The sequence below is a fragment of the Leucopleurus acutus genome (assembly GCF_964270905.1).
Source record: "Leucopleurus acutus genome assembly, chromosome: 6".
Lineage (NCBI taxonomy): Eukaryota > Metazoa > Chordata > Mammalia > Artiodactyla > Delphinidae > Leucopleurus > Leucopleurus acutus.
In genome coordinates this window covers 117,016-144,148 of record NC_139149.1, presented here as the reverse complement: position 1 = coordinate 144,148, position 27,133 = coordinate 117,016, and the positions used below count along the sequence as shown (strand labels likewise).

The following is a 27,133-nucleotide window of genomic DNA, read 5'->3' as shown; positions in this document are numbered from 1 at the left end:
CAGGGTCAGCTCCCTGCACCCCTGCAGCCTCCACAGCAGCCAGACCCGGGGACCGGAACACGGCCCTCCTCGGCAGCCCGGAGAGGAGGGTGCAGCCGGGCCGGTCAGGGCAGGCAGGGCAGCCCCCGCTGCTGTCCCAGACTTCCTTCTTGGCCGACAGCGCCTCTACCCCAGTCTTTGGGCCCCTGTTCTAAGAGCTCCTCGTGGGCAAGCTCTTCCCTCTCCTCTTGTAGAAGTGCTTGGAGCAGGCTCTCCACGCCCCTCATCTGCTCGTCCAGCAGCCAGCCAGCCTGCAAATGTCTGATGAGCAAGCGCCCTGGGCGGGCCCGGGGGACCTTGGGGAGCAGTCGTCTGCCGGGGGGGCGGGGGGCCGCTGTCACCTCCGTGTGGGCGCAGGCTGCAGCCTTGTGCTGGAGGGGTGGGGCGGTGCGCCCGGGACAGGGAGGGAGGGCTGCGGCTACCTTGTGATTTGTAATGCAGAGATGCACAGAGGTGTGGCCTGGTGTCCTGGTTAAAGAGCTAATCATTCCATCCTGGGGTGGCTGCCTGGAGGGCCAGCTCTGCTGGTTTCAGATGCTGGGGAGCGGGGTGTGAAGTTAGATGTAAACTAGAACTTGTTAGTGCAGAAGTAGGACCAGGAGCCTGAGGAAGGTCCGCGGTGGGTGGGGCTGGGTCCTCACCAGCCAGGCAGATTCTCTGGGGGACTCACCCTTAGATGGCTGCAGGGCCTGCGAGCAGGAAGGCCAGGAGTAAGAAAGGGCATTAGGACAAAGCCTGCGGCCAGGAGTGTAGGCCTGAGCCCCGGGCTTCACATCCCAGGGCCCCCACTTATGTGGTGTGATCTTGAGCAACTTATTTAACCACAGGGTGCCTCAGTCTCCCCAGCTGTAAAATGGGCGTAGTATTTACATGTTACAGTACATTTTACTGTAAAAGTAACAGTGCTGGCCCCCTAGTCCCGTTAGGATTAAATGAGTTAATACCCGTCACACGCATAGAACAGTGCCCAGCACGTAGCAGTGACCGTGCATTGTTACAATAGAGCACGAAATTTTATAATTGAATCAACACACAGCTGTTAGTGTGAGATCAACATTGTTTGATTCAAGGTGTGTAACCTGCTCTTCTTAAGCACTGCATCCAGCCTCTCTCCTCGTAGGAGACACTGCAGTGCCTCCCAGCTTGAAGGTTCTCCGGGGGCACCCAGGGAATCGAGTGGTGACGCTGGACGTTCTGCTGGGCCTGGGCCTGGGGCATGTGTCAGTCGTCTCCCTCACTGTGGAGCTCGGTGCCTGGCACAGTGGCCGTGAGGCGGGGGCTGGAGGGGTATCGGTGCAGGGCCGGCCAGCTTTGCAGGCCGACGTATCCGGGAGCCGCGGGTCTGTTCCACACTCGCACATCTGCTCTAGGCCATCTGCCTGCGCACCTTTCCCACTACTTTTCCTGACTGACTCTTACTAAGGCTCCCAGGGCCAGCTGGGCCAATTGCAGCTGCCTGTGTGGTTCAGAGAAAGGGACAGGGTGACGGAAGGAAGCTCCAGCTGCCCCTCAGACGCGGCGAGGGCACCCGGAGAGCCGGCCTTGGGTCCGGTCCCCACTGCTCACTGCAGGCTGCTTGGCCTCCACAGGTTCCATATTTCGAAACTGCACGCAGGGCGGCTGGTCAGAGACCTTCCCCAGGCCTGACCTGGCCTGTGGGGTCCACGTGAACGACTCCTCCAACGAGAAGAGGGTAAGCCTGCCAACACCTCCCTGCGGGGCAGAGGTGGCTGGGGAGCAGAGAGTGAAGCTGGCTCAGGGTGAGGTTGGGGACCCCGGGCTGCCCCTCTCAGCCCCACACCCCCTTGCTCCCCTGGGCTGGATGGGCCCACTTCCCCGCCCTGGTCCACCAGCCCAGAGGTGATGGTCCTGAGGAGCATGGCACAGTGAGAGCTGCCACGTGCCATCGGGATGCTGGCGTGAAACCCAAAGAGCAGAGACTGGGGCTAAACGCTTGGGGCCCGGTGGTGAGTCTGAACCTGCCTGTGACCTTGGGGGTTGGGGAGGATGTAACTTGTCTGTGCCTCAGTTTCTTCATCAGGGAAATGGGCTTAGTAATGGTCCTGACCTCACAGGCTCGTGAACCTGTGGAAGTGCAGGCAAGGGTGCCTGGCGCAGTGCCAGCTCCCAAACGTCCCTTCTCAGAGGAGCTTCGGGTTCCAGAGGCAGGAGAGCCCGGCGGTGGGCAGGCCTGATTTGAGACAGGGTGCTGGTGCGGTGGCTCCCTGAAGGGGCCGTCTGGTTCAGAGCCCTTCCCAAAGGAGATTGAGTGGGGCCTGACGTGGAGGATGGAGTTTCTTCTCTGCCGGGTCTTATCATCCAGTCAGGGAAGACACATGAGGTCTTCAGATCCGATGGGAGTAATTTAATAAGGATACCTGTGGTCTTGGAGGGCCAGTGGATGGGCTCTGACCTCTGTAGATTACCCTTTCTGTCACTGACCTATATGAAGACAGGAGGCTTACGTGTATCACGTTTGTAAAATCCATAAGATTAAGAGGGATCATCTGTATAATGGGTGGCAGGACGGAGGTTCGAAAGTGACAGAAATTTCCAACTGGCTTCGTAAGCTAATGTGACTCACGTAGCTAGGGATGTGGAGAACGGGCATCAGGACCCTTTCATGAGCAGTACCCCAGAGCCACCCGGGACCAGGCTCTTTCTGTCTCTCCTCCTGCTAGCCTGGTGGTTCATCCCAAGGCTGGCTCTCTTCCTGTTGTCAGATGACTGCCAGTGGTGACTATAGCTGCAGACTCCCCAGGCCTGCCTGTCCAGAAGGAGGGACAGCCTTACTTTTCTTGCTAACAGCAAGAAAGTTTCTCAGCCAGGCCGCCAGCAAGCCTGTCCTGACATCTCACTGGCCCAACGTGACTTGAGCCTGTCCACCTCCAGACCATCCGTGGCAGAGGGTTGGGACACGTGCTTGGCTTGGACCAGCAGTTCTCAAACTTTTTGGCCTCGGGATCCTTTTACACCCTTGGGAGTTACTGAGGACCCTAAAGGCTTTTGGTTTTGTGAGTTATGTATGTGAAAGCCACATATAAGAACTGTTGGTTTAGACTAATCAGCTGGGTGGGAACGGAGCCCAGGGCCTTAACCACGTTATTCACGGCCGGGTTGAAACTGTAAAATGCCAGAAGAAGGAGCAGAGATTTAACAAAGATGAATGCGGGCTTCCCTGGTGGCTCAGTCGTTAAGAATCCGCCTGCCAATGCAGGGGACACGGGTTCGAGCCCTGGTCCAGGAAGATCCCACATGCCACGGGGCAACGAAGCCCATCACCACAACTACTGAGCCTGTGCTCTAGAGGCCGTGAGCCACAACTATGGAGCCCGCATGCCACAACCACTGAAGCCTGTGCACCTAGAGCCCGTGCTCCACAACAAGAGAAGCCACCGCAGTGAGAAGTCCACACACCGCAACCAAGGGTAGCCCCCGCTCACCACAACCAGAGAAAGCCAGCATGCAGCAACGAAGACCCAACACGGCCAAAAATAAATAAATTAAATAAATTAAAACAAAGATAAATGCAAAGTTCTGGACTTAACTCAGAAAATTAGTTGTCTAAAATAGTAAAAAGATGACCTACCGTGGCTTCAGCTCACATAAAAAAAAAAAAATCCCTAAGACTGGTGGAAGGGTTTCCAGACCATGTGATTCACTGGTCCTTAAATGTCAGTCCACAGACAAGCACAGACTTTGTCTTTTTTTTTTTCTTTTTGGCTGTGTTGGGTCTTTGTTGCTGCACGTGGGCTTTCTCTAGTTGCAGCGAGTGGGGGCTACTCTTTGTTGCGCTGAGCGGTCTTCTCATTGTGGTGGCTTCTCTTATTGCAGAGCACGGGCTCTAGGCGCTCTGGCTTCAGTAGTTGTGGCTCGCGGGCTCTAGAACGCAGGCTCAGTAGTTGTGGTGCACGGGCTTAGCTGCTCCACGACACGTGGGATCTTCCCGGACCAGGGCTCGAACCCGTGTCCCCTGCATTGGCAGGCGGGTTCTTAACCACTGCACCACCAGGGAAATCTAGGGCTTGTGGAATCTTAGATCCCTGACCAGGGATTGAACCCAGGCCCTTGGCAGTGAAAGTGTGGAGTCCTAACCACTGGAATACCAGGGAATTCCCACAAACTTTTCTTTCATTCTGAGAATTGGAGCATCCTTTCTTAGTGTTGAAATGTCTTCTTCTCTTTTAATCAAATGATGGTGAAAGTATATATTTGTTGGTTGTCTTTTTGCAACTTCCTGACTTGGCACACACCAGTTGCCAACAGTGGACTCAGATCAGCAGAAAGACCAGGCAAAGCTGCCACTTGGGTAAAAAAAATGGAGTTTGCTTACCCAGAGCCGAGGTTAGAAAACTAGGACCCTTGGGCCAAATCCAGCCCACCATCTGCTTTTGCAAATAAAGATTTATTGACACACAGCCACACCCATTTGCACCGAAAGGGCAGAGTTGAATAGTTGCAAAAGAGACCAAATAGTACCCAAAGCCTAAAATGTTTTCTGTCTGTCCCTTTATGGAAAACGTCTGCTGTCTCCTGATGTAGAGGATAGAGAAGGAGGGGGCCCAGTCGAGACACACAGCAGAGAGATGGGCAGCTTGATCCAGGACAGGCAGCAGCCCTCTGGGGGGCAGGGGGTGCACAGCTGCAGAGGTTGAGGCCTGGGGCACTGTGGTCACATCTGGCCTCCTGGGAACAGGCCTCTTTTGGGGTCAGATCTTACAGACAAAGGCAGAGCAGGCCAGGGCATCCTGAGGGTACCCCGGTAGACAATAACCCAGCCACAGGACAGCACGGGATGCTCAGCCAGGACCCTGCACGCTTGTCACCCCAGGCCTCCTCACGCTGCCATAGGCTAACCTGATGTGCTCCTGACCCGGGGCTGCAGATCCACGCGTCCCCGGGGTGAGGCCGACGCCCTCAGCTGTGGGGCACATCCCACACGTGATGACATCCTAGGCTGACACATTGGTCCTCCGATTTTTTGACATTTCACTGCTCCTTGACGTCCCTACATCTAGGAGCCATTCATCCAATGCAACTTACTGCCGTTGTGGCTCCCCGCTTGTTGCTGAGAGGTGGCTTCTGGCTTCTGGAATTGCAGTCGCCTCAGTGCAGAAGCACAGGGTCACATGGCAGCCAGCCCGTCAAAGGTTCCCTCTGCTGCCAGGAAACTTTCGGTCTGTCTGAGTCCCGTCGACTTTGTGCTTACTCCCCTACCCCTGGGGCTCACAATTACGTCCCAGGTGTTTTGGTACTCAGCTTCCCTAAGCTTGTTTGTTTCCTTTAGGGTGCAGTGTAGCCAGTTCAGATGACAGTCACCTTCCTCCGGAAATGCTCCACTTTACTAATGCTCCTCTTAAAATAACATACCCAGAACTGGACCAAACACTCCAGACATTCCAACGTGGCCTGCTTCACAACACTCTACTAATGTAACTGAGAAGAGACCTAATAGTCCTAGCAGCTACCTCATACCCATACCTCACACCGGCAGTGTCAGACTGCTGACTCAGACTGAATGGTGGTTGGGGGGGTAGAGGGTGGAGATGGGGAAGAATCAACATGTGCTAAGTGTCTTCCAAGTGCCAGGCACTGTCTAGATACGCTACCTGATACCCTGTTTGTTCTTCCAAAATCCCTGCACGGTAGATATTATCCCCATTTTGCAGATGAGGAATCTGAGGCTCAGAGAAGTTAAGTAATTTGCCCAGGGTCACACAGCTGTTGAGTGGTAGCAGTCCTGGGTTTGGAACCCTTGTCTCTTGACTCTGAAGCCTGTGCATGTTCTCTCTGCATACACTTCTTTAATTCCATGGAGCTTGGGCCACTCAAACCTCAAAGTCATTTTCATATGAACGGCTGTCAGGTTTCCCCAATAGTATTCTTGTGCCTGTGGTTCTTTGTTTTTTATTACCCTTTTCTTCTGGTTATAAGATAGTACTTACCCACTGAAGAAAAATGAAAAGTACAGAAAAAAATACAAATGAAAATAACGACTCTATCCACAAGTTTATACTCCAAAGTTAACCACTAATAATGTCTAACACACCTCCTCACAGTCTTGTTTCTGTGTGTGTATGAGACTGAACCACATGAGATGGCCAATATGCAGTCTTTTTCGATGTACAGAAAAGGCCAGTTTCATACAATTCAACCTAACACTTTTTTTTACATAAAGCAGAAATCACACTGTACATGTAACGTTTGTATTCTGCCTTTTCAGTTAACATTACATTATGTCCTGACATCTTTTAAAACTCTTGGTAAGCACACTTTTTTAATGTAGTCTAACCTTTGGATTTAAAAGAATTTAGTTAACTATTCTTCTGTTGTTGGACATTTGCATGTTTTTCATCAAAAATGGTCCTGTGATAAACATCTTTATATATGAATATGCTTTTATATTTCTGATAATTCTTAGAATTAATTCCTAGAGGTAGAGGGGTGGTCAGAAGGAATGTATGTTTCAGAGGTTCTTGATACATGCTACTTTCCAGAGAGACTGAACCAATTTTCACTCCCGCTATACCTTCACCTACATAGAACATTAGTACTTGTCAATATTTGTTAATTTGGTTGGTAAAAAAAAAATGGTATGGCATTATTGCTTTACTTTTTATTTCCTTGATTCTTTTTAATGTAAAATAGATAGCTAGTGGGAAGCAGCGGCATAGCACAGGGAGATCAGCTCGGTGCTTTGTGACCATCTAGAGGGGTGGGATAGGGAGGGTGGGAGGGAGGGAGATGCAAGAGGGAAGAGATATGGGAACATATGTATAACTGATTCACTTTGTTATAAAGCAGAAACTAACACACCATTGTAGAGCAATTATACTCCAATAAAGATGCTAGAAAAAAGAAGACTGTTGTACCATTTGGTTTTCTTTTTGAACCTTAAAAATACAGGTCTTCACATTTATTTCTATATGTCACATTATTCCATTCCATTGAGATCTTCTTGAATCAAAGATGAGCCAATAGTGTGAGGTGGCTGCTGAACAAGTAAATGACTGCTTGGCTGCATTTATAAGAGTGCAGTGTATAGATCAGGGGAAGTGACGGTCCCACTCTATTTCTTCCTGGTCAGAGAATGCATCTGGAGCTTTTCAGCTATCTGGTTCTGGGTGTCTTGTTTAAGAAGGACATTCACAAACTGGAGGATATTAGTGGAGAAAAATGGTGAAGGGTTATGGAAAGAGATTAAAGACACAGGGAATATTTAATGCCCAGACGATAAGTGGGGGACAGATGGGCAGAAGAATTGTATTCAGAAAGGACAGGCCTCTCTGTAGAATCTTTGTGACTTTTCTATAAGTCTAAAGCTATTCTACCGTGAAAAATTTATTTTTAAAATAATTATGGGCTCTAGGTACAAGACAAATCCAACTTATTTTCAGTGACTCCAGAAGAAGAAAAGGGACCAATAGGTACAATTTAAAGGTAATAGGTTTTAGATTCACTTGAGAAAAATGTATCTAATACTTTGCACTGTTGTATACCCAGTGACTTCTTCAAAAAGCAGTGAGCGCCTCATCCGTGGAGGCATTCAAGCAAAGGCTTGAATTCAGGGTGATGGTCAGTGGCCCTGTGTATGGGATAGAATTTTGAACTGGTATCAGATGATCCCCAAGGTCTTTTCCCAAGCCAAGATGTCGTGAGTCTATGAATGCGTGTCCTTGGGGTATGAACAGAATAGCGGTCAGAGTTGAAGGGGCTTCAGCAGCCTGGAGCAGGTGCACTCTGTGGCAGAAAAGGGCAGGTTCAGCCAGGTGGGTGGGTGGGGCTGACACGGCCCTCTCTCTCTGCAGTACGAGTACCTCCTGAAGCTGAAGGTCATGTACACCGTGGGCTACAGCTCCTCCCTGGTGATGCTCCTGGTGGCCCTTGGCATCCTCTGTGCCTTTCGGTAAGAACCTGCTGCCAGCTCTCCATCTTCCCAGCCTTCCCCAGCACAGACTTCGGGTCTCTTTTAATTGTTCTGACCAGAGAGAGGAAGGTCTGGGTGGGCCACTTTGTCCCCTCTTGATCTAAAGCTTACCTGTGGCAAAACTGGGAAGTTTCTGTGATCTCGTTCATTCCTTTATTCATGTGACATTTACTGAACATAACTAGAACTTACTGCACCAGTTGCTTTACATGTATCATTTCTGATTTTCACACAATGCTGTGAGATAGGTATCATCCCCATTTTACAGGTATATTAGCCAGACTCTTGGTTGCAAGAAACAGAAATCCGCCTTAAAGCACCTTGAGAAAAACAAAGGTGACCTGATGCACACAATTGACAAGTTCAGGGGCACCTGGCTTTAGGTGTGCCTGGATCTAGGTGCTCCAAGGTATCAGCAGAACTGGGTCTGTCTCCTGCCATTTCTTCACCTTGCATTGGCCTCAGGCAGGCTTTACGCGGGGCTGGCACAGACAACCACCAGCAGCTGCAGACGTACGTTCTACCAGCTCAGGGACACCAGGGCCAAGGACCCCGTTCTTCATTAGTTGCCATGAAAGTCCTGGGGGAATTCTCATTGGCTGGCTTGGGTCACATGCCCAGCCCTGAGCCAATCACTGCAGGCAGGTATGGAGCTCTGATTGGTCAGGTCTGTCATGAGGGTGGGGCTAGCGTCATCCCCAACCAGAGATGGGATGCGTTCCCCGAAAGAAAGCCTTGTTCCTGAAGCGGAAGGAGGGGAACCGTTAAGAGACTTCTGCCCCTACAGCAAGGGGGAAACCTAGGCTCTGGCTGGTGAAGGGCTTGCTCTAGATCGTGTAGCTGAAAAGTGGCAGAGCCCGGGTCTGATTTCTCCCCACAGCCTGTGTTCTTTCTGTGCCAGTTGCCCCCTTCCCCACCCCCTTCTGACAATTCTGGGAGCTGGAGGTGGTTGGAGCAGAATAGGATCTCGCCCTTATAACCCCAGCTTTTTTTTTTTTTTTTTTTTTTTTTAATTGCAGCATGAGACAGAGTAGGCTGGGCACCTGGGGGCCTGGGCTCATTCAGGTTCTGCAAACAGGGAGATTTAGAGAGTTGTCACGTCCAGGGCCTGGGTTTCTGTGGTGCGTGGGGGTGGGGGAGGGTGGGCGGCTGAGCCCTGGGCCTCTCCGGCTCTGGCCCCTACGGCCCTGCATCCTCTCCCTCCAGGAAGCTCCACTGCACCCGCAACTACATCCACATGCATCTCTTTGTGTCCTTCATCCTGCGTGCCCTGTCCAACTTCATCAAGGATGCCGTGCTCTTCTCCTCCGACGACGTCGCCCGTTGTGATGCCCACAGGGTAACACGCCTGCGTGGCCCACGGCGTGACCAGGCCTGCCTGCTCCCCCGCTGTCCCTGCTGAGGCTGCACTTAATGCCTAGAGTAAAGGGGCCAGATAGCTGGAGGGTTGGGATTGTAGAAGGAAAAAGGTGAGCATATGCTTGTGTGTCTGCAGACCCAGATGTGCAGTAGAACAATTGTTTTGTTAAATCTAACCCTCGTCCTCCTTCTGAAAGCTCAGATGAGTCTTCTTTCATTGCAATGTCACTGGGTACCAGTTGAGGATCCCTTTCACTGTACGTAACAGAAAACTGTACATTAGTGCCTTAAACAGATGGGGGTTGTTCCCCACAGAAGCAGTCCACAGGTGGGTGACCCAGAGGTGGCACTGGCTCCATGCCATCATGGACACAGTCCTTTCCCCTTTCTGCTCTGCCATTCTTGATCCCATGTCCCATGCTTTACACTGCATGTTAACAACATGGCTGCTGCAACCCCAGGCCTCACATCCATGTTCCAGGCAAAAAGCAGGAAAGTCAAGGTTGAACTTTTTTTCTCTTTGGGAGACTTTGCCTCTTCCCAAGACTATGTCTACATCTCACGGGCTAGAACTGTGTCATGTGACAACATCTAACTGCAAAGGAAGCTGGGAGATTGAGTATTTTACTATCATAGTCTCCACAGCAGAAGCCAGCAAGGGAGAAGGGGATTGGAAATCGAGATTGGTTTAGTGAGCCTGCCCGCCACTTCCCACCACTCACATCTGTAATTGCTCACAGATCTGTCAGGTTTGCATTGCTTATAGTTTTCCATGTGCGTGTGTGTATGTGTGTGTTTTCTGACTCAAGACTGAGAGGTCCCTCAAGGAGGGCCCCTGTGTCTCAGGGAATTTCCTGGGAGTCAGAAGACAGATTCAGGCCCCACCCCATCACTGACCAGTGGAGAAGTCCAGCAGTGCCCAGCAGGGAACCTTTCCAGGTTCTACTAAGCCGCAGACTAACGAGCCAGCCACAGGCCACGCCTGGAGTCGGAGTGTCTGGGAGGCCACAGGCGGCCCTGGGTGCTCCTCCTCTGTGGATGTGGACGTGACCTGTGCTCTGTGCAGCGGCCCTCGGGCCATTCCAGGAGCTGTTCTCTCTTCAGGGAACAGCGCGGGGAAAGGAAATGAGGCCCTCACAGTGCGGGAGTGGGAGCCGTGCTGGTATAGAAGCCTCGGCCCGACAATCGCACAGGCATAGCTTCCAGGGATCCCTGCAAGGGACGGGCCTGCCACAAGAGTCACAGCATTAGGCAAGGCCAACCCTGGCACCCCCCTCAGGTATTCAGAGGCCTGCAGTCCAGACGCAGTGCACCAGGCAGGGTTGTGTACTCTCATCAGTGTTAGCTTGTCCCTTCTTCATCTATTTCCAGGAAAACTAAGCCTGGAAAGGATTTTATTAACCTTTTGCTCAGAAATCCCTTTCCCTCTCTAGGCCTCAGTTCCCTCATCTGAAAAATGCCCGCATTTGCTGCTGGGAATTGGGCGATATCTGACCGTTTGACACCTGGCAGCCGGTTCCAGAATTTGAATGCCGTTCCTGCTGCTGCAACAGCCCTTTGGCCATCTTGACCAAGCCTGCTGGCCTGTAGATTTCCACTCTAGAGAGCTCTATGAGCCTGGTCTTCTCATACTGGAAGGCCAGAGGGGGTGGCCATGAGCCCCAGAGGCTCGCTGCTTGGCCTGGCTGCTGACCCCTGGCGCACCCCACCTCTCCTGGAGGGAAGCCCAGGGCCGCCAGCCTGGGGCTCAGCTGCCTCTCTTCGCAGGTGGGCTGTAAGCTGGTCATGGTCTTCTTCCAGTACTGCATCATGGCCAACTACTCCTGGCTGCTGGTGGAAGGCCTCTACCTTCACACGCTCCTCGTCATCTCCTTCTTCTCAGAAAGGAAATGGCTCCAGGGATTTATTGCCCTCGGATGGGGTATGTTTCTCCAGGGGTACGGTGGCTGCATGCTATGTGGGAAAGGGCACTGAGGCAGAAGGAGAAGGGTGTGGGTTCCAGTTTCAGCTCTACACTTAGTTACGTTCGTGAACTTGTGTGATCTTAGACAAGTTGCTTGATGGTTAACTCTCTGGCCTCAGTTTGTCTGTCAAATGGGAAAAAATAGCTAAAATTTGGATGCCCCAATTTCTGGCATCCAAAGCCTTTTACAGTTTGATACCCCCAACACTGTTGCCTCGTCTTCCCCAGACGTTGCATCCATATGTCCTCATTCCTGCTTCCTTTTGTATCAGTTAGGGTGCTTTTGACTGTAGGTATCAGAAAACCTGGCTTAGATAGGCTTGAAACATCAAAGAAATTAATTGGTTCATGTAACTGACAAGTCCAGGGATCACCAGCTTCAGGTGAGGCTGAATCCAGCAGCTCAACGTTTCTTTTTGTTTTTCTGCTTTGCCTTCTGTAACATCAGTGTTATCGTTAGGTGCTCCCAATGTAACTGCCAGCAGCTCTGGGCTTCTTCCTGGCTTCATTGTTACATCTGATGAAAGAGAGGGGCTGTGTCTAAGCGCTCCTGGCAAATACTCTGAAATTCACTCTGATTGGACCAGCTGAAGTGTTATACACATCCTTGAACCTCTCACAGGGGCCTGAGAGAATGGAATACACTGATTGGCTTAAGCTACTCAAACTACATAGCTTCCCAAAGGAAATTCAGGATTCAGTTTCCAGGAAGGAGGGGAAATGGTAGTAAGACAGCTAACTGCAGGCCCCATTGCTTCTCTTCCCCCTTTCCTTTCTGGTCAATGAAGATGATAATAATTCTGATTTCTTGAGCACCTACCGTATGCCAGGCTTTGAGCTCAACACTTTTCATGCATTATTTAATCATCACAACAACCTCCAGAGGCCTCTTAGAGGAACCTTGGCTCAGAGACATGACATAACATGCTCAGCTCACACTGTACACAAGGGCAGAACCAGAATTCAAACCAAGGCCTGTCTATTTGCAAAGCCCCTTAACTCTTATTCTGCCATAAACAAACATCCATCTATCCATCCTTCCATCCATCCGTCCATCCGTCCATCCATCCATCCAATCATCCATCCATCCATCCCTCCATCAATCCATCCACCTATCTATCCCTCCATCCCTCCATCCATCCACCTATCCATCCATCCATCCATCCTTCTATCCCTTCCTGCCTCCTTCCCTCCCTCCATCCATCAGTTGTTCATCTGATAAACATATGTAAGTTCCCCACTGGGTTCTAGACAGTCAGGTTTCTGTGAGTGACTCACAGGCTTACAGGGGTAGTCATGTGTAGTAGCCATTAGCTTCATTTACTTTCTTCTTGGTGCCTTTAATTAAGAAGTGCCCCTGCCAGGAATGCCCCCCACTGTCTTTCCTGCTTGTCTAAACCCTTATGTGCAAGGGCTGTATCTCCTCATCAGGGAAGTTGCCTGAGCCAGCGCAGTTCACTGAGCCCTCCTGCTTCTGAACTCTGGCAGCCTGATTAGCACATGACCCTCAGTCAGCAGGAGATGTAGGGCTCTGCAGATCTGGATTTCCACATAGGCCAGTAGTTCCAGAGAGCCTGGGACAAGGGACTTGCCTTATGCTGCTAACTCTGCCCCAGATGCCCCTGGTGTCTAGCCACCTCACTGAGCCTTGACTCCCAGATCTGCCAGGATTTCCCTGTATGAACGTGGACAGTTCCATCTTCTATCATATCAGGATCATGATTTGCTGAACTTTCTTTGAGCACTTCTTTGTCCTCAGAAGGGCTTATGGAGATTACAAAACCAAAACCAAAAATGGTTCCATCGCTCCAGGGGTTTGTAGTCTAGCAAGGAGACAAAAGTGCATTGTGATAATATCTCCATCACGGGTTTTTAGGAGGTTTAAGTGAGATAATGAGAGCCTTCTTTTCTTACTCAAGTATATTTCTAAAATATTTGTTTATTCATCTGGCTGTGCTGGGTCTTAGTTGCAGCACGTGGGATCTTTAGTTGCAGCAAGTGGGATCTTTTAGTTGCAGCATGTGGGATTTAGTTCCCTGACCAGGGATGGAACCCGAGCCCCCTGCATTGGGAGCACAGAGCCTTAGCCACTGGGCCACCAGGGCAGTCCCTCTTCCTCAAATATTTATTGAGCATCTAGTATATGCCAGGCCGTGGGGATAGAGCAGCACATTAAACAGCAGCGGTTCCTTCTCTCTGTGCCTCTCTGCCTGCACAACCCCCAGGGGACATGAAGGGACTCAGGAAGGTCTAAAGCTGTCTGTCTGCGAGAGGCTCTTGTCTTGCAAACGCAGCGGCCCCTGCCTCAGTTTGTATTCACCCCCCTCCCCAGAGATAGGTTGCTGAAATGAGTATGTGGCCACCATAAAACTCTGCAAAAAAAAAAAAAGAAAAGAAAAAATTTTAAGTAGGAAAAAAAATTACCGTAGGCCCATAGAAAATGTTGAACGTTTTCTAGGGTTCCCTTCCAGACTTCCTCATACTCGCAGTTTTTCCCACGTGGTTGCAATCACCCTGTATGTAGAATTTTGAATCTTGCCTCTTTCCATGAACACAGACGCGTGCTCTGTATTCTTTCGAATCTTCAGTAAACATCTTGGCCACTGTGTGGATGTGTGCAGCCAAACACCTATTCTTTTGGGTGTTCAGGTGGTTTCTCCTTTTTCACCGTGATAAATAACACAGCGAGGAATACTTTTACGGGCAAAGCTTATTCCATGTGTAATAGAGAATCCTGGAATTGGGACCCCTGAGTCAGAAGGCACAAGCTTTTGAAGTTTTTATTGCTTATCCAAAGCTTTTACTTTTTCAAGGTGGCTGGGGTGTCAGTCTGTGCCCAGGAAAGAGTGATACCTCTGGCTTTTATAGGAGCTGCGTCAAACTCCCATTCACTGAGGGAACTTAGACTGGTGGTGCTCCAGCTGGAGCTGCGCTGGAACCATGCAGAGGGCACGTCAACCTGGTTGCCTGGGCCCCGCCCCACAGTCTCAGTCCAGTGGGCCCGTGGTGGAGCCTGAGACTCTGCATTTCTAACCAGGTCCCAGGTGATGCTGATACTGTTGTTGCAGGGACCACAGTGAGAACCACGACTTAAACCATTATCCGCTTTTCAGACTTTTCCACTGACTCACTGTTAAAGATGTAAGACAAATAATCATAAACAGGTGGCCCTCAGAATCCATGTTTGCCCAAAGTACCCAAACTGAGGCAGAGAATTTTTTTTTATCAAAGCCATACGTGTACTTGGTTTAAAGAATTAAATAGAACTACAAGTCTAAAATGAAAAAGCAAACAAAAGCAAGCAGTCTCCTGAAGAGGCTCCCACTTCTGCCACCCAGATGTAACATCCTCCAGCTCTTGAGCTGCTCCTTTTGATATCTGCTCTCATGTTTCTAAACAATATTCCACTATGTTTTGATTTGTCCATCTGAGGCATTGTTTTTTTTTTTTTTTAACTGTCTATTCACGTCCTTGGCCCACTTTTTAAAAAACATTTATTTGTTTATTTGGCTGCGTCGTGTCTTTCTTGTGGCACGCAGGATCTTCGCTGCAGCACGCGGAATCTTTTTGTTGTGGCGTGCAGGTTCTAGAGCTTACAGGCTTAGTTGGCCCTCCGCATGTGGGATCTTAGTTCCCAGACTTGGGATCCAACCCGCGTCCCCTGCATTGGAAGGTGGATTCTTAACCACTGTACCGCCAGGGAAGTCCTGAGGCATTATTTGTTGACTCCTTGTGATTAAAGGGAAGGGTGTAAAATTCTTCATCTGCCACCTCTATCCTCCCGTCAGAGTCTTTCACAGTTTGGGGCTAAATCACAGTATTCAATGTATACATCATCATGTCTATGTAAATATTGTTTACTACCGAGCCAACTGGTGTACATTGATTTTACTTCCAATATTTAAGTTTTTATGTTTTATGGAGTCATTTCTTAATGTAATTTTTATTTTATTTTGGAGTATAGTTGATCTACAATGTTACGTTAGTTTCAGGTGTACAGCAGAGTGGATCAGTTATACATATACATATATCCACTCTTTTTCAGATTCTTTTCCCATATAGGTTATTACGTAATATTGAGTAGAGTTCCCTGTGCTATACACAGTAGGTCCTTGTTGGTTATCTATTTTATGTATAGTAGTGTGTGTGTGTTAATCCCAGACTTATGGAGTCATTTTTTATTGACTCATTTTGTGTTGCTGTCACTAATTCTCCCACATCCTCAACAGAACTGGAAAACCCTCCAGTGCTGGTTCCCCATCATCAAATGCAACAACATGAAGTCCACTAGTTCCTATCTGTCTGGTTTATTCCTGCTGTATTAATGTCCTAGGGCTGCTGTAACAAGTTACCACTTGTCTTAAAACAACAGAAATTTATTGTCTCCCAGTTCTGGAGGCCAGAAGTTCAAAGTCCGGTCTTGGCAGGGCTGCTTCCTTCTGAGGGCTCTGGGGGACAATATGCTCTATGCCTCTCCCCTTGTTTCTGGTGGCTGCTGGCAGTCTTTGGCCTTCCTTGCCTTGTAGGAGCCTCACTCCAATCTCTCCCTCCATCTTTTTTTTTTTTTTTTTTTTTTTTTCCCCGGTATGCGGGCCTCTCACTGTTGTGGCCTCTCCCCTTGCGGAGCACAAGCTCCGGACGCACAGCTCAGGGGCCATGGCTCACGGGCCCAGCCGCTCCGCGGCATGTGGGATCTTCCCGGACTGGGGCACGAACCCGTGTCCCCTGCATTGGCAGGCGGACTCTCAACCACTGCGCCACCAGGGAAGCCCTCTCCCTCCATCTTTACATGGTCTTCTTCCCTCTATGTCTCCTCTGTGTGTGTATCTCACGGCCTTCTTAAAGTGATGCCAGTTATATTGGATTAAGGTCCTTATAAGTATGACTTCATCTTAACTAATAGCACCTGCAAAGACCCTATTTCCAGAAAAGGTCACATCCTGAGGTTCTAGGGATATGAACCTTTGGGGGGGATGTTATTTAATGTGATACACCCACCCATGTTCTTTCTAGAAGAGCCTTCTGCCCTCCTGCTCTATTTGGGCTGGTCATTCTCTAGAATTGCTCAACTCCCTTAACCTTCAGGCTGAGATTTCCTTCATTTTCCTCCACGAATTCTATTCCTTGACTTCTTGTCTGCCTCTCTTTGGGTAACTGTCAAGTCGTGTTGGAGCACATCCTCCAGTGTCTGTCTTAACAAAGAGTGCATGGAAGCTACATTTGTTTTTTTGGCTGCGTTGGGTCTTCGTTGCTGCGCGCGGGCTTTTCTCTAGTTGCGGCGAGCGGGAGCTACTCTTCGTTGTGGTGCACGGGCTTCTCATTTGCAGTGGCTTCTCTTGTTGTGGAGCATGGGCTCTAGGCGTGCAGGCTTCAGTAGTTGTGGCGCATGGGCTCAGTAGTTGTGGCGCATGGGTTTAGTTGCTCCGTGGCATGTGGGATCTTCCCAGACCAGGGCTTGAACCCATGTCTCCTGCATTGGCAGGCAGATTCTCAACCACTGCACCACCAGGGAAGTCTGGAAGCTACATTTTTTTGCATTGCATATCTAAACATATCTTTGTTCAACTCTCACACCCAATTTGTAGTTTTGCTGGGCATAGAAATTAGGTTGACAGTTATTTTTCCCCAGAATTTTGAAGGCCTTCTGTTTTGGCATCTGGTGTTATGCGACATGCCATGTCATTCTGTTTCCCGAGCCTTTTTACTCACCTCCGTATAAGCTGTAGAATCCGTAGAATCTTCTCTCTGTCTCCTGTGTTTTGAAATATCATAGGGATTGCCCCCATGCAAGTCTGTTTTTATCCTTTGGCTGGTATGTGGTGGTCCTTTCATCTGGAAACTCACAGCCTTCATTTCTTGGACAATGTTCTTACACTGCCCCTTTGATCATTTCCTTCCCTCTGGTTTTTAATCCTCTCTTTCTGAAACTTTTAATCAGATGGTGCACGTCCTGGAATTGGCTTCTAATTTTCTCTTTTCTTTCCTCTTACTTTTTATTCCACACTTTGTGTTCTGCTTTCTGGGCAGTTCCTGGTCTTTATCTTCCATCCCATCTATGGAATTTTAAAAATCTTGATCATCATATATTCAATTTCCAAGCCCTCTTCCTTATTCTCTGAATACTCCCTGTTTTCGGCCTCCTGTTTGTGTCTTGGAGAAGTAATCGTCCCTCGAATCTTGCTGATGATATTCCTTAGAATTGTTTTGCTCAAGTTCCTCGTACAGCCTGTATGGTCTGTTTCCTCTGAGTTCCTTTTCTCTGGTTGTTTTGGTCCTTGCCTTTTATGTAATCAGCTTTCTTCAGATGCTGGTGACCTTGACTGTTCATATTTAAGAGTGAGTCACTTTCGGTGTTGACTGAAGGCCCTCTGTGTGTGTGTGGAGGGGAGCGGGGGGACATGTCTCTCGAGGGAGACTGGGCTGGAAGTGGCCGCTGTGTGGGTGGGTCCTCAGCATCGCCACTAGAGGCCCTGTGTCTGGGGCTGTCTGGCTCCTCCAGGGCAGAATCCTGTCGTCTCCTGCCTGGGGTGGGGTTTGGAGGGCTCGAGCAAGGGTGCAATCTCGGCTGTTAGAAGTCTGAGAACTGAGCAGCCTGGGGGTGGGCTTTTACCGGTCAGCGGATGACAGGCATATCCATGAAAAATAGAGTCTGAGCTACATTTTATATAACTTAAAATGTTCTAGTAGCCACAGTAAGCACAGTAAAAAGAAACTGATTAGTTTCATTATTAGCAAAATTAATTTCAGTAGTATATTTTGTTTAACCCAATATAACCAAAATATTAACATTTCAATGTATAATTTAAAAAATCATTAATAGCATATTTTACGGTCTCTTGCTCTTGCAAATCTTCCAAATCTGCTATCTTGCACTTTGAGCACAGCTCATCTGAGAGCAGCCACACATCAAGGGCTCAGTGGCCACACGTGGCAGCACAGGTGTAGATCCTCTCTTGGTCCCCGTGCCCAGCTGAGTACCCCTCCCACCCTCTGCTGGGCCAGAGCCCCATTCCCCTTGGCTCTGTTTCTCCAGAGAATGCCCTTCTGTCGGGGATGAACTCTTTGGCTGTAGAATGGTGGTGCTGGCCACCTGGGGTGGTTACGTGCTTCCTGTCTTCCAGCCCCACCCTCTCTCCTGCCTGCTGGCGTCCCCGGTGCCCTCACCACCGGGCCCGGGCGCCTTCCCAGCAGCAGCAGCCCCCATGCCGCGCTGTGTTTCAGCTTTGTCTGCTCTGGGACATCGGTTACTGCTCCTCTGCCAGCTCCCAGGTTCCTAAGCGTGCTGACATCTCTCGTGCACTGTACCCTCCTTGCCCATTCTTTGTGCTTATGAGCTTGTAGCTTTCTTATTTCTTTACTCTCACGTTGGGGGGGCTTCAGTGAGAAACGGAGATAAATGTATAAGTGCAATTTGTCATGTTCAGCCAGAAGTCAGGAAGTGTTCTTGTATTTTATCTTTAAATTTCCTGTGTACTTACAATTCCCTAGTCCAAAATGTATTTTGGTTTACATAACATTGATAGCTTACATTACCAGTTGAATGGCCAAGCTTCTTACAAACCAATATTCAAATAAAACTAAATGTTCTCCTGTGGCCTTGTATCCCCCCCCAAACATCCCAGTTTGAGAAAGGGGCTCCACCAGTGGCCTGCACAAGCTCCATGGGCCTGCCCAGGGGCCCTGGTCCCCTCCCTTCTCCCCCGCAGAGGTCCTCCGGAATCTGGCCCAAGCTCCCAGGAGCCCCCTGGCCCCCCCAGTGGCCTTCAGGACCTGTCTGATCCTGCCTCCGTTCTCAGGGGTTCCTTGGCACCCTTGAAGCGCGAGGCTGCACATTTACACGGGATGGCAAGGGGGTTTCCATGGCAACCAGCCCTTGGCACCTGCTTGCTCCCTGGCCTGGAATCACGGATTGTCCTGTCTCTCATAAGGGTGCTGAAAATTGAGTCCTCTCCTTTCTGCCCCCTCCCCTTTATTTTTAACCCTCAGGTTCCCCAGCCATTTTTGTTGCTTCGTGGGCTGTCACCAGGCACTTTCTGGAAGATGTCGGGTAAGCTGGTGGACGGAGAGAGGTAACGAGGGAATATTTTATCTTGTCCAGCTCTTCCAGCAGGACGGACCCTCCTTTGGAGCTGTTACCTAGGAGAGGCCTGTGTCTCACACTTGGGGCCACAGGCGAGTTCTCTGCAGCGCAGGCTGCCGAATGCCCAGCCCTCCTGGGGTGGGCCGGCCCAGCCACTCTGTGGTTGGGTCAGGTGCCCGACGAGAGCTGTGAAACACTGGCAGCTGCTCTAAGGACCAGCCCAGCTCTTCCTCTCCTGGCAGCTCCCTCCTCTGACACGGGTGTGTGAGTCCCACAGGCCCAGGAGAGCAGGAGAGCAACCTTCTAGCCCTGACGGGCACCAAGAGCTCTAGTCTCGTTCTCCAGAGACTTGGGCTCAGGGACAGGGTAAGCCCGGGGGTTCCTGGGCGCGGGCTCATGGAAGGAAAGCATGGAAGAAGCCCGGGAGGAGGTGCAGCAGCCGGGCCGAGGGGCAGGGAGGCCGTGTGTCATCAGTGTAATGACACAGCCAGGCCAGAGAGTGGACGAGGGCAGACGAGGCGTGCACGTGTCTTGCAGTCCAATTCAGTCCAAAATAATCCTTTTTTTTAAACGTTTTTTATTTCTTTAATGTTGTATCTATTTTATTTATTTATTTTTGGCTGCTTTGGGTCTTCATTGCTGCACGCGGGCTTTCTCTAGTTGCGGCGAGTGGGGGCTGCTTTTCCTTGCGGTGCGCGGGCTTCTCATTGCGGTGGCTTCTCTTGTTGCGGAGCATGGGCTCTAGGCACGCCGGCTCAGTAGTTGTGGCACACGGGTTTCAGTAGTTGTGGCTCGTGGGCTCTAGAGCGCAGGCTCAGTAGTTGTGGCACACAGGCTTCATCGCTCTGCGGCATGTGGGGTCTTCCCGGACCAGGGCTCGAACCCATGTCCCCTGCATTGGCAGGCGGATTCTTACCCATTGTGCCACCAGGGAAGCCCCCCAAATAATCCTTTTAATTGGATAAATTCCCTTAAAAAAAGTCTGGATTTTCAGCTTCTTTAGAACAAATGGAAAGTTCTATCAACATTTCCTATGGGCCCTTGTGGCAAAAATGAGCCGGACGGAGTTGTGGCCTCCTTAGACCAAGCACAGGCTCTCCAGTTGCCAAGTGCCCCTGTGCCTGATGTCCCTGGGGCCGAGGTCACACGTCAGTCACCCGGACACTTCACTCCCTGACGTCACCTGCCTGGCCACCATGCTCCCCGATGCATTCTGACAGCATGCTGGCTTTGGGGTCCAGAATCTTCCATCTCAGGTCCACCCGCTTCTGCTCCCCAGATGCTCCCTTGGCCCTGGCAGTGCTCCTGGGCAGCAGAGGACAGTCATTTCTCAGGGTGCTGAGCACACAGCCTCTGGGGTCAGGACCTCAGTGTGGGTCCTTCCCGCAAAGGGGCCGTCAGAGAACTAGTCTCTTCTGGTCAGCCAGCTCCCCACTCCTTGTGATGCCTGGCTGTCCCTCCCTAGGTGCTGGGACATCAATGCCAACGCATCCATCTGGTGGGTCATTCGAGGGCCTGTGATCGTCTCCGTCCTGGTAAGTGGCCATCCCCCTGAGCTGGGCTCCAGTGGGAGAGACCAAAACAGGACCGGCTTGCAGGGCAGAGGGCCAGGTCAAGGCCAGCATTGCTGCCTGTGGGTGTGCGGAGGGATAAACCAGACCTTCCGGGGGCTGGGCAGTGGCAGGAGGGTCTGGAAGCTCCGCCCCCTAGAGACCAGTGGATGGGAGGGCAATGAGGCAGGCGGCAAGAGCTTGCCTTCGCCTGGTCCACGGTGGCAGTTGCAGTGTGGCGAGCAGAGCTCCTTACCCGAACTGGCTGGCTCAGGCTGGCCTGAGATTCCCCCTCCACTGGTTCAGAACATTGGTGCCTGATCATTTTTCTTGGTGTTCTCTGGTTAAGGTGGGCAGACTCACTGAGCTGGGATTACAGGAGGGGGGTTGCACCTGGGGAAAGCCAAGTGCCAAACTGGTCTTGGGCCTCTGTGGTGCTGTGACGGGGACGGGCCCGGAGGGGTGGCCCCAGCGGAGAGATTCAGGAGGCACTCGTGGACAGGGGAGCTCAGGGGTCTCAACCCTGACTGGACTCTCAACCTGGGAGCTTTCTAAAAACTGTGATAGCAGAGATGCAGGGTGTCCTTGTCTTGGGGAGGGGCCTGGGGGCTCGTCTTGGTTTTCAGTTACCAGGTGATTGTGCTCTGCAATCCAGAGGCCCTTAGCTGAGCCTGTGGGCCTGAATAAGAACAAGAAAGACACAGGGGGTGGGGGGCACACTGGGGCAGCCCCTTCCCGGAAGTAATGTGCACAGGCTCAGAGGAATGCCAAGGCTGCAGAGCCAGGTGACAGAACATGCCCCTCCTGGGCTCACAGGAGGGCAGGACAGGGCAGCAGCCCCCTCCTCTGCTGATGGCTGACTGGCTCGCCTCCTGGGGCCATCCATGACCACCTTCTTTTTTTTCCAAAAATAATAGAATTTTATTTGATCCTACCTACCATCTCAACTTGCAGTAGGAGAGCTGGAAATTGTAGAGAAATCCGAGTAGCAGCCACATTAGGCCACTGAGTAGCTCAGGAGAGTATAACAACTTCCTATTTCTGCTTTTCTTAGCAGGTGTGAGGGCCATTCATTAATCTGGAACCACTCAGGGAAGAGGGCGTCTGATATGGTAGTAATGCAGAGTGTACTGCTAGCACAGGGAGTATCTAGTACTTTAAACAAGACTTTATGTTTGCTCCCCTAAGACATTGCTCCCCAAAGTCATTTTATGGTAACAAATAATTTGATTATCATTTTTATTTGCTAACCTTAGCGTAGTGTTTTATAATCTGACTAAATTGAAGCTTAAGGGATAATGAAAGATATTAAGCTTTCATTTCCTACTATAGTCAATAGGCTGAAAACAGTATAATGAAATCTGCTATTATTTACCAAAAGTTGTTTTTTGTCAGCTTGTCACATTTAGATAATGTCAGAACCTTTTTTATTAGGTTGGTAATGTGGTGGAAAAATATTGCCTCTATCACTATGTTTTAATAAGAACGTACTTGTTTTTCTGTAAAATCAAAATATATTGTCATTTCTAAAATAAAAATAATGGAACTCATGTAAAAAATTGGAAAATACGGGCTTCCCCTGCGGCACAGCGGTTGAGAGTCCGCCTGCCGACGCAGGGGATGCGGGTTCGTGCCCCGGTCCGGGAGGATCCCACGTGCCGCGGAGCGGCTGGGCCCGTGAGCCATGGCCGCTGAGCCTGCGCGTCCGGAGCCTGTGCTCCGCAACGGGAGAGGCCACATCAGTGAGAGGCCCGCGTACCGCAAAAAAAAAAAAAAAAATTGGAAAATACAAAATATATTTTTAAAAAGGGAATAAAATCACCCATATTTTTAGTACCTAGATGCACATTGTGATCATGTGCTTTTCCTTCCTATTTTTTTCTTTGAGCACATGTACTTTTTCAAAAATGCTCAGTGTAGTTTTGTGTCCCAGTTTGTTCTTTTCACTTAGCAATAGATGGAATCTTTCCCACGTCATTTGAAATTATTTGACCAGCTGATGTGCTGTAGCTGCATAACACTGAGCCAGTTTCCCTGCTGCAATTGTGGGGCTTGGACAGCCCAGCCCGCGAGAGCCCCAGGGCTCTCACAGGACTGTAGTCTCTCTAGTGACTGACGGAGGTTGGGTGGGCACTCCTGATGCAAAGTTTCTCCCTGCCAGCCTGCCACGGGGCCTAGAATTCCACTATTTAAGACTCATCCTTGGGATAGTTAAGATTTTCCCTCTTGCTTTCAAGTTCTCCCTATTAAATTAAATACAATTCAAAGGCAAAAAATGAAATAAGGTAAAAGAGCCTTTGTTAGTTTACACCACGCACGGCTTAGAGCAACATGCACCAACAGCGAGCTGAGAAGTGTCCTGAAGCAGGGGCGCTGGGCTGGGGTCCCAGACAGGCCACTAATCCTGGGTCTTCTGGCCAGCGTCCCCAGGCCCCAGGCTACTTGTCTGAACAATGAGGGGGCCCAGCCAGTCAGCTCCACTGATCCTGCTTCTGCAAAATGATTCTAGAGCTGGTGGGGGAGGGGAGGAGAGGGGCCGACGCACGGGCAACTTCATAGTGTTGCTGGCACTGGGCACTGGAGTTGGGGAAGGGGACACCAAAAGAAATAGACTCTGTTCCTGTCCTTTAGAAAGTTAGGATTGACTTGGTGATTAGTGGACACACCCAGATGCTTGCATTTGGCCCCTTTCAAGTATTCCAAGTGCTCTTACAAGTAGCATCATCCCTAACTACAGTGAATCAGGAAAAGGAGGTAATCAAGAAGGCTTCCTGGAGCTGGTGATTGACCTGCAGAGATTCTGTAAGTCTCCGAAGCAGTGGTTCTCAAAGTGTGGTCCCGAAACCAGCAGCTTCACCTGAGAGCTTGTTAAAAATGCAGATCTTGGGAATTCCCTGGCGGTCCAGTGGTTAGGACTCCGTGCTTTCACTACCGAGGGCTTGGTTGGGGAACTAAGATCCTGCAAGCCATGTGGTGTGGCCAAAAAAAAAGAAAAGAAAAGCAAATCTCATTTGCATTTACTAAACCATAACCTTGGGGGTGGAGCCCAGCAATCTGCACCTTAAACTTTGAGAACCTCTGCTATAAAGCCTTTGCTACTCAAAGCGTAGTCCAAGGACCAGCTTTGGCATTCATTCCCTGGAGCTTGCTAGCGATGCAGAATCTCAGGCCTACTCCAGGTCTGCCGTTTAACAAGATTCCAACGCATTCCAAGTGTGAGTAATCCATGCTGCAACTGAGCAGACCTCAGAGCTCCGGAATCCCAGGGGCGGGGGGGCGGTGCTGTGGTAGCCATCTCTGCCTAGACAGTGTGTTTCACCAGCACTGGGGGTGGCGGAGGGAGTGATGAGCTGTCCTGGTGTGGTCTGCAGTGCCTTCCCTGCCCAGGGGCCAGGGCCAGGGGTCAGGGCCTGGAGAGGTGCTGGGAAAGCAAATCACCTTTAGCCCCACCTCTGCCTTGTGTTTTACAGATTAATTTCATCCTTTTTATAAACATCCTGAGGATCCTGATGAGAAAACTTAGAACTCAAGAAACAAGAGGAAGTGAAGGGAACCATTATAAGTAAGTGGAGGGCAAAGACCTAGGCACGCTCGCTCAGTCAGCAGGCATTTACCGAGCACCTACTGTTTACCCAGCTGGTGCTGGGCACTGGTGGAGGTGGAGGAAAAGGAAAAGCCGGGACCTGGAAGTTTACAGTGGACCACGGGAAGGGAGAATGGGTCCATGTGACCCTGAGACCCGGCCCCAGGGGTGGGGAGAAAAGAAATCTAAGCAGGATCCCGGGAGGCAGAGATCTTACCCTTGGGACAAGGCTAGGGAGTCAGAGAGTGGGCTTCGGGGACCCAAATTCAAATCTTTACAGGGACAGTGGCCCTCCTTGTCTGTGGGTTTTGCATCTGAGGATTCAGCCAACCTTGGATTGCAGATCGAAAATATTTGGGGAAAAAAATTCCCAATCAAAACATTTTCATTGTAGGAGGTATTATACGTAATCTAAAGATGACTTAAATACATGGGGAAATGTGCGTAGGTTATATGCAAATACTACCCCATTTTATATAAACGACTTGAGCATCCAAGGATTTTGGTGTCTGCGGAGTGTCTGGAACCAATCCCCGTGGATGCCGAGGGTGGACTGTATTTTCCAGCTTTTCGCTAGACCGTAGCTTTCACCAGACCTTAGCTTTCAGCAGATTTTCAAGATAATGTGATCCAAAAATACTTTAAAACCTTTAAGATGTTCAAGAAAGGTGCTGTGTTAGTCTGCACAGCCTGCCACAATAAGATACCACAGATTGGCTGGCTTAAATAAGAGAAGTTTATTTACTCACAGTTCTGGAGGCTGGAAGTCCAGGATCAAGGTGTTGGCAGGTTTGGTTTCTCCTGAGGTCTGTCTCCTTGGCTTGGAAACGGCCACCTCCTCGCTGGGTCCTCACGTGGCCTTTTCTCTGTGCACCTGCATCCCTGGTGTCTCTTCTTACAAGGACACCAGTTGGCTGGACTATGGTCCCACCCTGATGGTCTCATTTAAACTGGTCCCTGTCTGCAAGTATAGTCACATTCTGAGGTACTAGGGCTTAGAGCTTCAACTTAAAATTCTGGGGGAACACAGTTCAGCCCATGACAAGTGTTGAAGACAAATCAGTGTCCAACAGAGGCTTTCTCTGTCATGGTTTGAGTTTTGAGAATCTGGCAGAGGCCTGGATTACTGGGTGACAGATTCCCCAGGATGTCACTAGAGTAGTGGCTCCAAAGTAGGGGGCAGCTAGGGATCCAGGACAGAGTTGCCAGATAAAATACAGGATGCCCAGTTTAATTTGAATTTTGGATAAACAACAACTTTTTAGTACTTACACCAAAAAAAACACTACCCATTGTTTATCTGAAATTCAAATTGAACTGGGTATCCTGTATTTTTCTTTGCTAAATTTGGCAACCCTAACCTGGGGAGAAAACAAAAGAGCTTCTCCTTACAGATATTTATTATCAAACAAACGAAAATGCTGGTTTTGCTAATAATATATTAGACACAGAGTGATAGTAATACATGCAGATATGGTATAAATCAATAAAGTTATTCATGTGGGTATGGGTTCAAAGCGTTTTGCTGATAGGGTGCATGAACAGAAATTTGGGGACTGTCCGTGGACTGATAAGTATTGAATCCGGGTGACGGGTACGTTGGAGTTGGGACTTTCCGAAACGGAAGTAAAAACAAACAAGCAGGTGGGACGCTGCTGCAAAGCCTCCTGCGGTCAGGCGAGAGGGGGGGGGCCCCTGGGTGTGGAGGGGCCCGAGACTGCAGCGCCTCTGTGTCCTCAGGCGCCTGGCCAAGTCCACCCTCCTGCTGGTCCCCCTCTTCGGAGTCCACTACATAATCTTTGCCTTCTCCCCGGAGGATGCCATGGAGACGCAGCTGTTCTTTGAATTGGCCCTTGGCTCATTCCAGGTAAGCTCCAGACTGTGACTTTACGGTGGGAAGAGGTGTTCTCTCTCTCCTGAGAGAAAAATGGAGAGGCTGAAAGCCAGATCTTCCCAGAGGCAGAGGGATGCCTCGTTGGCAGAGACCCAAGAGACGCAGGGGCAGGACCTCACCGTGCTGCGTGACCCTCAGTGGGACCCAAGTTCCCCACCAGTCACGTGAGGGTGGGAGATGCAAGTAAGGAGAGAGAGACTGACTCCAGGGAAGACAAAGGGAACATAAGCCAGCACACACGATCACACGAGTCTCAGTAATTAGAGTCAAAATAATGTAACCGCAGGGGGCTGGGGCTCAGCCATCAAGGAGTAGGACAGGAAGGCGAGCGTAGTGGGGGCGTGGGCGGGAGGTGGAAGGCTGTGCGAAAGAATGATAGCCTCATCTCCACACTGGGAAGTCCACAGAAACCGCCCCAAGCGGAAAAATTCAGAAGTAGCAACATCAGCATATAATTGAGAATCAGTCAAGAGAGTTCCAGGTCGTTGCCCCTGAGGAACAGGAAATGGGGGCAGGGGTGTCAGGAGCTTACTGTTGTTTCTTTTCTTTTTTTTGTGACAAGAGACATTTGACTCTTTGAAACCAATTACATACACAATTTACGAAAAATAAAAGCCAACTTCAAAAAAAGAAAACAAAGGGAGGGGAGAAACCACCTACCTTCTAATTCAACGAGACGCTGTAAAGTTAAAAAATATAGTAAACCTGTTTGGACAGAAGGGGCTTTTAACATGAATC

The 27,133-nt window shown here is 50.0% G+C and overlaps 1 protein-coding gene across 1 annotated transcript in view; it reads left to right on the top strand.

Moving 5' to 3' along the window:
• The window catches only part of SCTR (secretin receptor), a 64,866-nt gene that overhangs the window by 33,090 nt on the left and 4,643 nt on the right, over positions 1-27,133 (top strand). The window contains exons 4-11 of the mRNA XM_082841227.1: positions 1,629-1,732; positions 7,848-7,945; positions 9,173-9,305; positions 11,093-11,246; positions 19,275-19,335; positions 20,834-20,903; positions 24,389-24,480; positions 26,242-26,368. Coding sequence (XP_082697353.1) covers positions 1,629-1,732; positions 7,848-7,945; positions 9,173-9,305; positions 11,093-11,246; positions 19,275-19,335; positions 20,834-20,903; positions 24,389-24,480; positions 26,242-26,368 — 839 coding nt within the window. The remainder of the gene's footprint in view (positions 1-1,628; positions 1,733-7,847; positions 7,946-9,172; positions 9,306-11,092; positions 11,247-19,274; positions 19,336-20,833; positions 20,904-24,388; positions 24,481-26,241; positions 26,369-27,133) is intronic.